General features: G+C 38.5%; 2 protein-coding genes across 3 annotated transcripts in view; one reads left to right on the top strand and one right to left on the bottom strand.

The window, feature by feature from the left end:
- Window positions 1–14,459, top strand: part of LOC105668201 (uncharacterized) — a 71,405-nt gene that overhangs the window by 32,718 nt on the left and 24,228 nt on the right. The window contains exon 5 of one of the 2 annotated variants that reach the window (XM_067359136.1): window positions 2,218–12,068. The exons of the other annotated variant lie outside the window; for it this stretch is intronic. Coding sequence (XP_067215237.1) covers window positions 2,218–2,385 — 168 coding nt within the window. The 3' untranslated portion in view covers window positions 2,386–12,068. Of the gene's footprint in view, window positions 1–2,217; window positions 12,069–14,459 lie in introns of those variants that run through there. 2 annotated transcript variants of the gene reach the window in all.
- Window positions 1–14,459, bottom strand: part of LOC105670189 (UPAR/Ly6 domain-containing protein crok) — a 123,926-nt gene that overhangs the window by 92,296 nt on the left and 17,171 nt on the right. The gene's annotated exons all lie outside the window — the stretch shown is intronic.

The following is a 14,459-nucleotide window of genomic DNA, read 5'->3' as shown; positions in this document are numbered from 1 at the left end:
CTGTTAATTGGTAGCTTCTACTAATTATTAACAAGCTCGTCGCTTATCGTGGCTAATAGAGAAGTAACCTTTAACCTTTTCAACGGCTACACTGCGCTACATTTTCCCATACTCGCACCTCGCCTTGACTCAACATTGTTTAGAATCACCAATAATATAACACAATAACAATAAATCACTGGTATAATTATAAATTTTCTTTTTCATTAAAATTTGTCCTCTTCTTTCACTCTATTTATGTCAATCAATAAACATAATATAATTCTTATCATGAAAAACAAAACTTATTTCATTCAAATTACATTTTATCTCGCATAAATTATTTTTTACTTCGCTGAAAGAACGTCGAGCTTGTGCACGACTCTCTTCCAAACGATGCGCCAAGCATTTTATCGGAAGCTCGCACTCTGCTCCGGCTAATCTGCAGATTGTTCGGATTACGAGTAACTTTGCCTCCGTGATACTTTTGCTTGCGCGAGCGACACATTCGCCATCATTCTCATCTTCGCGTAAATATCGCAGTGGAAATGCGCGCGTGCAACTTTTAAACGCCTATATCGCGAGAGCCGGAAACGCAACGCGGCGCGGCGATAATTAAATAAATACAGCAACGCGGAAAACTTCATATCGCCGCGCATTGTAACGCGAGCTTTCGCCGTGTGTATTTCCGCAGCTAGGAAAACAGGTCGCGCGTTCGCTGCAAACAAATTAAACAAATTAAAGAATCGGATACCCCGGTTCCGGTGACGCTACACGAATTAACAAGATCATTCGACACTTGTGAAAAAAAAAAATATATATACCCGTAGTTGGGCGCAAAACGGAGAAAACACGCGAGCGTGACGCCGCGGTATTTCTGGATGATAAATTTCATATTCGTCAAACACGCGAAATAATGGTTATCAAATTTATCACTGGCAACTATTATGTCATATTCGCTCGTTACACATCAGTAAATTCTGTTGAAAAATACCTACAATTCTACGATACGATGTAACAATGGTTAATTTTTTTTTTTGTCGAGAGATACGTCGCATCTGTCGCAATTGCTGTCACACTACGATAAACTCATATTGAAACGCGTATTATTTTCTCTCGCTTGACAATTGATTAAAGTTCTATAAAGAATTAAATGCAGAGATTTGAAATGTACTCGGAATCTCAAAGGGGAATAACTGTCGGCCGACAAAAGGCGTCGACGCGCACGTTCGTGGCACGCCTCGGGGACGTCGCGACGCGTTTTCGCGACGTTTATCGAGCCGGCGGGAGAAGAGTCACGTCGCGAACAGAGTTTTTCCGCAGAAACGAGATCCGGACCGCCACGTACGAAATGCTAAAAGTGGGATGCCGCTACGCGCCGTCGACGAGGGAGTCATATAGTTGCCGTGAGATTTTATGACGACACTAAAACGCGAAAGCTGCAGCGTGTACAAGCAGCTCTTATACTCCGCCGCCGAATGCACCCGCGTATCAGAATGTATACCAGTAGGTTGTTAGCCAGCCCAGCTGCCGCTGTCAGGACAGCAACACGTATCCGAGCGCACCAAGAGTTAGCCATAACTGTCGCGCGTGCTGCAATTTTGATGGAGAACCAACCTACATAATGAACACCGGGCTGCTCTAAATCGGCGGGCGCAAGCTTGTCTAGTGTTTTAATAACCTCCCACAGGAGTTCATTAGATTGCGTCCCAGATATTATTTCCAGTTTTAAAAATTTCCGAATCTCTATTTTCAAGTTGTTGTAGTTCCAATTACAAGAATTTGCAATTTTTAAATGTAAATTACCGAAAGTTCCAGGACGTTTTAATTAACGCAGACGCAGTTTCTTTCCCCCGCTGGTTAACTTTTAGTTACAAGCAGTCCGCCTGAGAAAGATTTAAGCGAACAAATGCTTCTGCTTTTAACTACGTCTTTCTGCGCGTGTAAAAATGAGGCAAATATACTCATTTTGAAGAAAAGTGGACAAAGGGAAGGTGGCACGAGTGCGAAAGCACAGTTAAAATAATTCTTTCCTTTGTTTGTTTAAAAATTTTTGCAACACCGTCAGCTTGTTATTGTTATGCTCTGATATGCATTCCTTTCACAATTTACATCTTTGTAATTTATGATTCACAATTTACAAGCAGTGCGAGAACGCAATAAACAAGACCACAGGAGTGCTGCGTGTGTGCGCGAGAGTCAACGCATCGTATCGATCTGCTTGCTGCCCTGTTACAGCTGTACCTGACGTCGAACGTCTCGTCGAGCGACTTCAACATGGGCTACAGTATGACGGGCACGCTGGAGCGCGGCTGCAAGAAGACCAACTCCTTCCAGATGACCCACTTCGCGGTGATACGGCGACGGGACTACGAGAAGGCGTACGAGGACCCGAATCCCACCTAGTGTCCGTCCACACCCACGCTCTCCGAGTGTGGGGACTGCGAGCATTACACGTAGTTGGGGGCAAAGGGCCGCCGGGAGGAGGGAGATGCACTTCCGCGTGCGTTCACATGTGCATGTGCCGCGCGGGGGAGTGCATTCGCCCGATGGATGCTGGGAAGGAGTCGCTCTTCAGCACAGCAAGGTCGGTCGCGAATTCCCGGAAATCCCGAAGCTCCTGGCAAATTAGCTTGACGAGAACGCCTCGATGCGATAAATTGCAAAATGTTCCATCGCCAATTCTTCATGGCCGAGAACTATCTAGAAACATCCGTGTATAACATTAGACCGCTGAGAGACGCCCGTTAAATTCCTTATTTATTTCTAAAAGCAGCAATCATTTTATAAAAGTAGAAAAAAAATATAACGCACGCATGGAACAAGTTGCGTAACAGCAATGTTGTAAAGAATAAAAATGAGTATGCAAAGATGAAGGGTACAAGTGTGCAAAGGAATACGAGAAGGAATAAGATGTAAAAAGGAAGGCAAAAGGCAGCCATCGGAACGTTATCTACATTTCTCTTGTAAAAGATGATCATAAAGATGAGAGATAATCAAGATGGAGTACGAAGGCAAGGGCTGTAATTTTCGCGCAGAATCAACATTAGTTCGCGGTAATAAAAGATCACAGAGATGGTAGGTGGAAGTAGAAATCAAGATAGAGTATATTATGAGAAAAAGAGAATGTGGAAAAACTTTAATTCTCGCTGGATAAATATTCTTTTTGCTAGATTTTCTACAAAATAAATTTTTAATGAATATCGCGGAAAGAGAAAGAGCAATTAAATCTTCGAAGATCGTAACATAAGATATTAACTTGTGTAATTTTTTTCTTCCACATTGCTGCTTGCGTTGAAGCTTAATTAGCGGTCTAATAGATTGCACGATATCTCTGTTACCTCGAGTTCTCTCTCAAGATACGCCGAGTCCGCACGTAATCGAGTTCGAGATCGAACGAGACCTGACGGCGACCTGGAAACGATAGAAACGGACTTCGAGAAGGTAAGAAGGAAGGCCGAAAGATCGTTATTATCGCGGAGAAACGAAATACCAAAGCCGAGTGGCGGCCCTGAGTGCGACAGAGCCAAACGTCCAAAGATAGTCCTTAATTTAGATTGAATTAATTAGCTCTTAATGGAAGTCGGCGAGCGACGCTGTAAACGAAGAAACGTATACAAAAGGTTGCGACGTTTGATCGAGAGGATGCGAAAACCTGTTTTACCAAAGTACTAGCACGTAAGTCACTCGCAACTTTCTGCCGGCGATAAGCCAAGATATCGCAGCGCAAATACACACACACATACACACTTCTTCAACCCGCAAGGTACACTGCTTCTCATCGATCGACGCATCGATGGCCGCCGCCGCCTCGTCGAGATTACAATTAAATAAGTGATTAGCGACTAAGGCTTTTTCTCGATCAATTCACGGCAAATCAACTGCCTAGGATAGACAATTTATGTGCCAATACAAAAAGCCATCGTTGACGAGCACTGTACCTGACAATTACTACGAGTCAGAGCGCGAGAACGCGCACGGTGGAAAGCCCGTACCGGGCGAAACGATGTTTCCAACTCCATTTCGCGGTTAGCCGAAAGAGCGTAAGGATCGTTTAAAAGAAATCTACAGTTTATCGAGAGAAAGAGGGACTAAAACATCTTTTAGTATTTTGCAACGTTGCTAAAACTCGTAACTTTCTAAAACGGCATTACCTGACATTCTGCACCCTTCAGTTCAACTGCAATGTGTTCATACAGATATAAAGCTGCAGTAAATTCTTAAAACATTTTATGATGTATCTTTGCGAGATTTTTATCAAATTTTTTATAATCTCCGTTGAGATGAATTTCTCAACGGAATCTAATACCTTCTGCTTTTACTCAACGGCATTACTTAATGCTAACATGAGTGGAACTTTTTTATAATGTCCATTAGCTTTTTATAATCTCCACAAATCTGCGTTACTGCCATAAATTTCTTTACATCCATTTTACAATATACAAAAATTTCAAATGCCTTTTAATTCTCGAATGTAGGTTATTTCCACAAAATGCGATACATATAAAAATTAATAAATGACTGAAAAATTAATAATTCAAAGGTATAAATCTATCTGTACGTAGAAAAGGCTGATTGATTCTGTCGATGAACGTCTATTGCATTTCAAGTTTAACAGTTCGCTATGGAGGAAAATTTCATATGGGGCCCGTGTCAGAACGCCAGTTATAAATATCGTTTCGCCGCTGGTTCAGGCTTTATAGGCAGTATATAGCTGTAGCGTGTAGCCGGCTTACAAGGTATTTCAAAGCTTGTTACGCGCCCCTTTCTTTGAGCCAGCGCCGACGGACGTCGCTCAAGGAAGGAAGAAAAACCCGCGAGAGGAAGAGGGAGCTTCGCTGCACTGACGCCGGACATACACGACACAAAGCGCGAGAGACCTCTCTTATCGTACATTACCTTACCACGGAATCATCGTGAACCGGTATGTTGTAATGTGTAACACGATACTTATTTTTGCTAAAGAGTAGAAAGTCGCTCGAACCAGTCACGATGAATTCCGATGAGACCTAAGTCAGTGATCGCCGATCGTTCGTTCGGGCACGGGAAATAGCTCCGGCGAGTTAAAAAAAAAAACAAAAAAAAAACAAAAAAAAAACAAGAGTCTCTATTAATGAGAAAAATTTGTCGTGTAAAATTAGATTTGACGAGTCTATATTATATTTTATGAACATAAAATAATTGGTCTGTGTTAGTAAATAATGTTAAGTCTCAATGTCGTGTTTAAATAATTTATTCGCTAAATAATGTGATTTTTATTGTTACTTGGCTTTTTCGTGAGTCATTCGGTGATATTATTGCGTCACGATTCGTTTCTGTGTATTAATAGCGGAAGTATTTGTATGAATTCAAGACTCGTCTTGAATTCATTATGTCAGCTTTATGAGAAATCGATAAATAGCGAACGAGCGGTCGAAAATTCTACTGTAATAAACTCATCGTAACCCCCTTTATAGTCCTCGATGAGAATCTAGTACCTTCCGCTTTTGCTCAAGGAATTACTTAATGCCAAATAAATACTATGTGCAATAGGACGCAAAGAAGTTAAATCGTTCGCATTTTTATATTAGGATACGCCGTTGTGTTAAGAGTTTGCGTTCAACTATTAAGATGAAGATGTATTTTCGTGCGTTGGGCAAAATTCTAGAACGCTATTCCACATTATTTCCCTCAATAATGCTTTATCAATAATAATGATAATTGCTTCATCAAGCAACGTCAGTAATTCGTCCAATTAATTCTTTCAGTATCGTAAACTTAAGCAGATATTTTGAAAATAGCTTTTTATTACTGTTGCCTTCAATTTTTCTAAAATTCTCATTGATAAATGTGGAATCAATGATCTGTGAATCTTTACGAGTAAAATTTAAAGATTATATTGCGCGACACAAAAGTCAAATAATATATTTAAACAACTTTCCAAGATTTAACGAGCATCATTTCGCACAAGATTCGTGAGGTCCATCATTAATCTTCAAGTTTTCTAAATTCTTAATAAATTGCAATTTAGATAATTAATAAAGTTTAATTGTTAATGAAGGCAAGTAGGCGAAAACTGTCGTGCAACATTGGCACAAGGATACTGAAAGGATTAAATAGAAAAAAAACCGCGTAGCTCGCTGCTTTAGTTTTTCTTTGCGTTAGCATTGCCGACGCGTCGACGCTTTTCTCGAATCAGGCAATCGAATCCAGTCGGATTCCTCCCGTTCGAGTGGAGTTACATGTTACAGGGTTTAGTGTTATTTCGCAATTCAAGACGGTGAGAAAAAATTTCCCCGCTTCTTTCAGCAGTTTTTATAAAATGCTAATCGACGTTGCAATGAAAATGCTAAATTGCTGGAAAAAGGAATAATTCTGTAAGTTTATAATCCTCCTAGTATAGTAGACTCTCGTTAGCTCAAATTCTTCTCCGTCACAAATCCTACTCTGCCACAAACTACTACTACTACTACTACATAGTTTCGAGTTCCTCCGAATTCGCTCTAACGAGAGTTTATTGTGCTGATAGATACTTGCCATTGTGCGTAGCAGAATCATGTTCGTTATCGCATTATACGCATTACTTGAATTGCGAAAATCAAGTAGAAAATTGATAAGATAGCGTACCACTGCATGTACATACGTATATATATGGTGTATAAAATCCATACATATACACTCGCACACACACACACACACACACACACATATACGCGACATACACGATAATACGCTTCGCAAGTAGATGAAATTTTGCGCGATCCTCGTTGATGTTGTAAATCGTTAGATTAGCACTCGTCAGACGCTTCTTTTAGCCAATCTAGTCCTTAGATCTAGCACGGACAACCCGTCGTAGCTAGATTGTTTTCGATAGCGCCAAATTACGCCGGAGGGATTACGCCGAGAACGCTCGCAGACGTAAAATGTAAATTCAGATCCTAAGTCTGGCCGGAATTGAGACATTGTAAAAATTTCGCAGCATCTTTCCGCAGCCAAGGAATATTTCTCTGGAAAAATATAGCGCTTTGTTCGATAGCTCTTCCCATTTTATTTGGCGAGAAACCCCGCTTCCGTTTTACGACGCCGCGGCTCCTAAAATTCAGCAACGGAATTTCCGGCGCCGAGCCCAGACGAAACGACGACTTCTCGCTCGGCTTCCTGGCTCTTAAGATTCATGACTGTCGGTTTATGACGCTCTCAGTCAATGTCGACAGGAAGCCGATCTATGAACGCGGAACTTGTTAAGACGGCGAATCACGGATATTCGATACCTTTCAATGCTTGAGCCATTTATGGCCGAAATTCTCAAGCTTTTCAAGTATTTTGAAGCCGCAAAACGCGACCGATATATCTGCTTGCACGACAGGTAAAGCGCAATAAAATGTTATCAATACAGAAAAATTTATCGATTGTTCGCAAGCAAGCTTCACGCGCAAAAATTAAGATTGCTTAGTATATAAACTTAGAATTATGAAAAAGATTTTTAATTAAATTCTCACTACTTCAAATATGGCTGCAAGTTTGGCATACTTCGTATAACTGTTTTGCGATATTATCGATATAACACGCTGTCTATTATTTTAATCGCGTGCTCCGAGAGTTCTCGATTTGACCTCCGGCGAAATAATATTATCGTCTCGCCTAAAACGTGGTCGTGTCCTCACTTTTCAAGAGTAGTCTTCTATAGCCTTTTAGGATGATTTAAGTGAATACACGTACGTCCGATATCACGGTCCCTCCTAACTACTTAGCCGTAGTCTAGACCCACTGATGCACGCTTCCTTCGAATCTCAAAAGGAGTTACCTACCTTCGTCTTCGAGCTGCACAACGGGTCTCTAGTTTATCTTATCGCGTCGCGCTACCCTAATCGCATCCAAATCGCCCAGAATGCATTCAGCTACATTAATTTAACATTAAGGTCTACTCCGAATGTATACAGCTGTTTATAGTTGTATAAATCTAATCATACGCTCAAGAACATATTTGAAAATTGACTTATATACTTAAGCTATCGAAAAAGATCTCTTTTTGAGCCAAGGCTGTTTTTATTCGAAAGTTTATTTAATCGTATTAAATATAAAAACACGATTGCTACGAAAAACCCAACAAATTTAATGCTTTCTTAAAATTTTTAATATTTACACGAATTGATTAAAGCTCTTGCATACTTCGGGAGCTAAGACTGCACTAAGGAATTCCATTTTAAATTATAATATAAAGATTAAATTAGACCAAATTACTGACAAAGAATTCTGAAAATTTATTGCGCTTTTAATTTCCTTCGATGTGATATTATAAATACGTTTTATGTATTCTTTTCTTTTGACAAGATTTTACATTTCATCTCGCCGTGAAAGCAGAATCAAAATCGATCTCGGCGATTCGAATGCGGAAGAGGAAGCGGGCCGTGCCCTATCTTCGAGATATAGCGAGAATGTAAACGTAGGAAATGCCAAGTAGTGGTCGTAGCGAAATCGATGGTCGTTGTCGTCGTGTCTCATCGCCGGGCGTCGCGACACCGTCGACGCTCCGCTTCTCGTTCCTCACCGAGCCGATCTCGGTATTTCGAATCCTTCACTTCGTCTCTCTATTTTTCTCTCCTCACTCCCCTCTCTCACTCTCTCTCTCACTCTCTCTCTCTCTCTCTCTCTCTCTTTCTCGCTAGAACGCCAGTCGAATCTTCACCGCTCACGCAAACGTCGATCGGCAAATTTTATTTTTTCTAGACGGCAAAGATCCTCGACTTGCGATCTCGCGGTCTCTGAATAGCATCGTGAGAGCGTCGACAGTTGCAACGAATCGGTGATGATTTTTGTTGGGATGCGACAGTCAAACTCGATATCAACAGGTGATGAAAGGTTAAAAATCAAATTAACAGACAGTCAAAAAATGAAACGTCTCATGAAAGAGTAAATAAATACAGAACAAAGTCTATTTTAGATATACAATTTGGCATCTAAATTGATCTGAACAATTGAATTTAGAATTCTCGTTCCAAACGTTTTCACTAGCAGTTTTTAATATTACGTTTCGACTATAATAAATGCAAAAAAGCGCACAAATAGTTAATGATAATTTTAACTCAAGATAAAAATTACCATAACTGGCTTGCAACGAAATTAGCTTTATTGTTTATCATATTTAAGTTAAAGTAATACTCTTAATACGAATGTTCACTTTGCAAAATTTATTTTGAGATAATAATCCACACGTATGTAATATATTTATCTCGCAATTACATCGAATAGAATTTTTACATTATACTAATAATACGAAAAATTAGAGGCACATTTAACTGGTCATTAAATAAAAATGTAAATACAAATAGACGTGTGTTTATTTGTTCGATAAACATTCGTCTAATTGATATAATATGTGAATGACGTGTGGCAAAGCTTGCAATGATTTAAACAACAATGTGTATGTTGAATTTAATTATATCTCGTTAATTTTATGTTGTTATGAACGATCGTGCGACTGTCGCATCCGCTGTTTCGTTGTAATCAATGTGTAGTCACATAGCGAGTAGCGAGAACTAAACAGAATGTATCCTCGTAACAAACGTTAAACGGATTACGGTACTATATTGATCTTAAGGAGCAAAGGAAGAAAGAAGAAAAAATACGAACGAAACATTCGTATTCAAAGCTATGGCTGTGATCGTCATTAATTACTCGGTAAAAAAAATCAGTTCATATTGTATTCGACATAATATATATATAAATATATATATAAATATTATATATTATATATACACACACAACATACGTAGGTTATGGTAATATATTAGGTGATAAAGGACACGATATTTTGCACACACTGTTGCGTTTTGCGTTCGCGTATCTCCCTAATTTTTTCGGCTGATCGAAATTCACAGTCGCGCGCCTCTCCGCGGCGGCGGCGGCGGCAGCGGAGCGACTTTATTTTTTTATCTGGTGCTAAATCCCAGAGAGTACTAACGTGCGATTTCGTTGATCAAGACATCGATCGGTCCCTAGGCGTTTTACCCGGCGGCGGGAATTGAAACTGGTAGAATTTCAATGGCGCAGACACGCAAAACTCTAGTCTGAAATACGAGGCGATATTTTACGCATGATTCATGAAAGCAAAAGGGAAACTTGATACAGACGTGGTGTACTAAAACCCATAATTTTTACGCTGTTGTGCAAATAGTTTGCTTAGTAGTAAGTATAAAGTATAGCAAGTATGAAGTATAATATGCATGTAAAAAATGATCATGTAATTATCAGTTTTTATGGCGTACCGTAAATTGCAGATTCTGCTTTCAGAATTAGAAAATTCAAACAGTCATAGCGTGTGAAAACTAACTTTTACGATCGTTGCACTACTGTTGTTTATAGGCCATATTGTTAAAATATCGCCACCTATTTCAGTCTCATTCTGAATATTTATTTGCAACGACGAAAAGCTGCGGCAACGCGGAAAATTAAACTTAACGAAATGGTATCAGTTTAAATTCCTGCAACGAGAATTCACAATGGTTTCTAGAATAATCAATGTTCGCGCGTGTCGGCGAACAATTGCTCACTGTTTTCGCGTTTGATTGAGAATCAAATTTCGAAATCAAAGCTGTTAGTGCGATAGCTCCTAAGATCTCTCTGTGAAGCCATCGTCAATGCGTAACGCACACACGATTCGTTTAACAACGTATGTCTAATTAATCGATTAGGCCGTAGGCTTAACGAGCGCGGTAACGCTGCGCGAAATTGTAGATACACGCGCGATGAAAGGGTGTTCAATAGTGGCTCTTTGGCTAACGACTATACACACTGATTGCGTCACAAACAAGGCTGAATGAAGGGGCTTTTACAACAAACGAGAGTAATGCACATAAAAGCAACGAAGAGTAAATTTGAAATAAAAAGTTGAAAATAATAGCAAACAAGAGTGTAATTGTTCTGTGATACATAATCATGTCGATTTTTTAATTTTTTAATTAAAAACAATTTTTTTAATTCTAAATAATTATAACATTCCTATTATAAAGATTGTTAATAAATTAATTAAAAATTATTAATTACCTTTAGCGAAATTATAATGTAAACATCTGATACTAATTTTCTTTTTAATTCCTAGCTCTACAAAATAGGTATCTGATGTATATTTTTCTCGATAAATATCTAGATGTGAATGTTTCAATGTGGACATTTTTCTGGCTAACATCATTTGAATATTCATTTCAGGTATATATAATTTGGGTTGTGCGAGACACTTTGACATTCAGGAATATTGATCGTATTGTTTCTATGCTTTTATACCTGATATATGTGGAGCACTGGTTGAAAAGCTTTTTCATTCGCATGATATCCCACATAATCGATATCAAAATAAAATGTAATAATACTAAACAATGTCCTGTTGTGAAAATCAAGACTGTATATTTTCTACGAATTGCGCACGAATATAATCACATACTGTATTTTCCTCTCGCCACTGTTGTCACGCTGTTAATCGCGCGACGCCATGTGCCGGAGAAGATTTTCGAAACTTTTTCGAATTTCCTCTCCGTGTCTGCATCTATAAAGCGACAGAGATAATCAGTTGATCGCGATTTCTTCGTTCCTCCGATTGCGAGTGTCGTGAATGAAATCAAAATACTTTTTTCCAGCTCAGAAAAATCAAATAATATTCATATACATTATATTTTAATCATTTCTTAACAAGACGCTATTTAAGAAACTTTTATGAACCAAAAAATGCATCGCGTTATAAAAATTAGTGATAATATTCTGTTTCTTAATTTTCGCAGATAAATTTGTAGATTATATATTTATATAACCACGTAGATCTTTTCGTTGTTTTCTCAATATCTCAATGCAAACGGAATTGTATAATCAAAATACATTTATTTTAAAAAAATTTTTTAAAGTGACGTGTAAAATATAACAAGTACAATATTAATTGCCATCATATGGCTTGAAAGAGTTAAACAGAATAAAGGATGTTTCTGGTAACGGAACGAAGAAAGCGTGAGTGTTTGATGTATTTTCACTACAGTCCTGTCTACAGTCAATTCATTTTGTATCTATACCTAATCTATGTATCTATCGTCATAATTTATGCCGAATAAATGTTACATTTACGCATATTAGAACGAGTTCTCATCTCCTACCCCAATATTCCTCCAAAAGCGAAAACAATGTCGGAAAACAGAAGTATGTAAATTGAAGAACATAGAGATAATCAGGATAATATGGCGAATTATATAGATAGTGAGAAATGGAAATTGTGCAGGCCGAGAAGTTCGATGAAATTCGTTTAAGTTTAATTGACTACTGTTTCAAAACACTCGCGAATAATGAAGAATAACTTCCGGTTCCGAAGGCAAGTTTGCCTGCGATAAGTAACTCTCCGTTGGAGAACTTTCCAGATGTAACCGACTTTATCTGTCAGATATTCACGAGACTTGCAGACCTTGGTGAATTAACCACCTTTATCTTGGTTCTGTCTTTGATAAAACAAATCTTTTCTTTATAAATTACACGCACATGTTTCTAATATTTATATTTTAAGTACTCAAGACCCATTCTTTAAAACTTTATTCATAAATAAACTGGATATTCTCAGCAGCAGGATATAAATTTTCAAAAATTTGCAATTGTTATTTAGAAATATTTAACACAAGTATCTTTCAGGCCGTGAATATTTTTTACAAAGAAATATAAAAGTTAATAATTACTAACTAAATGTGTAAAAAATATGCCAACTTCAAGAATGTGAATTTTAACTAGTTTCTGAAAGATTCACAAAATTAATGTAACAAGACAAGAAGTTAACTAATTATGGGTTAATTCACTGCAAGTGCCACATCACCAAATGGCCTATATCCATCATCGCGATTGGATGAGCTGTCGCAGCGGCGGTACGAAACTGCTTCCGATGCTGAAAAGTTTCGTAAGTATTTCTCGAGCGCCTCGCTAACGGGTAACACATTTTCGATAGTAACGTCGCATCGGAGTTACTAAACTCGCTGAACTTTTCGATCGGTCGCGAAACAGTCGGCGTCCGACGACGACGTAAAATTCTCCAAAAGTTACCACCAAGTATGAGAGAACTTGTTGAGAAGAGAGAGAGAGAGAGAGACGACTTGCAATTGAGGATAAAGGACCGCCGGCTTTATCCGGCAAAAGTCCGATATTGACTTAACGAACGGGGACACGTGACGTTGCCACCTGCTGCTACTTCCCTTATTAATATCGCCTTTTCTTTCTTCTTAAAACAAATTGAAATTAACTTAGTGTCGGAGAATTCATCTCCCGATCAGCGAATAAGAACCAGAAAGAACAAATATGAGAGTGTAAGAATACACGTAAAACGAAATATTGATCGATCGCTTATATTAGAGCGGGTAGTTTATGTAAAACGTCGTCAATGAATCTCACATTGCAACAGGCAATGCGCAATTACGTAACTCGATAATGATTGATTAAAAAGAAAGTCGATTTTTAATGCGCGTGTCTTGTAGCCAATCTTCGATATTAATCGCTGTGACCTACATACGGCGTTGGTAAAAACACTTCAAAATCGACGAAATTGATGAGAGGAGCGCTTAAAAACGCGCATAAAGTACGCGAGAAAAAAGCATTCCGATCACGTCGCGCGCCTCTAATCGTTCGGACGTCCCGTCGCGGTGACGAAAAGCAAATTGGATTATAGATTAAACGTACGTACGCGGTGCCGTATACACCGTAAATCAGCGATTCAGCGCGCAATACTGAAAACATAAATCCGTCCCAGGGAAGGGATGGAAACGGTGGATGTGAAATCTGCATAACAGTCCCCCTCCCGAATTTCGTCGGGGAGGAACTTTGCATACGAGGCCGATATACGCGCCTTTCTCGAATCCATTGCGATAATGGGAAACGTTCCATGTTCGTTTCGGAAAAAGTCGCCGTCGGCATACGAGCGTGTCTAATGTCGCAGCTCCGACCATTCTTTCGGATTTACGTAGACGAATAGCAGTGGTTACGACTCACGTCGGCAATAATGGATTACGACTTTGCGCACAATGTTAGTGCGAGTCGAGCAAGACGGAGAAGAATGCCTGTTTCGGAAAGTACGATGTTATATCGGTTTTACGTAGTGCTTCCGAATGGAGAGATATTAATGTGAACAACTTTCAGACACTTAAAGTCATGTTTTCAGGTTTTTAGTAAAAATTTATAAAATTGGAAACACGATTTTATTATATTTAGTTAAAATTCTACATTTGATTGAAAAACTACTCTAGATGACTGACAATTCAATTGCTTTAAAATGCAAAATAAAGAATAGCATTTTATTAATTCTTTACATTTTTATAAATTGTTTTGCCAAAAAGAATTTTATATCTCTATAATATAATTAAAATAAAGTATCAAAGAATGGTAGACTTTTAAATGAAATGTTTAATAATGTAGTTTTTGTAGAAAAATATAAAAAATTATTAGGTTGCAATTATTTAAATTTCTGTGCACAACAATTTCGAGCGATGTTGCGA

The sequence above is a fragment of the Linepithema humile genome, chromosome 7 (assembly GCF_040581485.1).
Source record: "Linepithema humile isolate Giens D197 chromosome 7, Lhum_UNIL_v1.0, whole genome shotgun sequence".
NCBI lineage: Eukaryota > Metazoa > Arthropoda > Insecta > Hymenoptera > Formicidae > Linepithema > Linepithema humile.
Note: the sequence above shows the minus strand (reverse complement) of the source record. Positions and strands in the feature narration are given on the sequence as shown.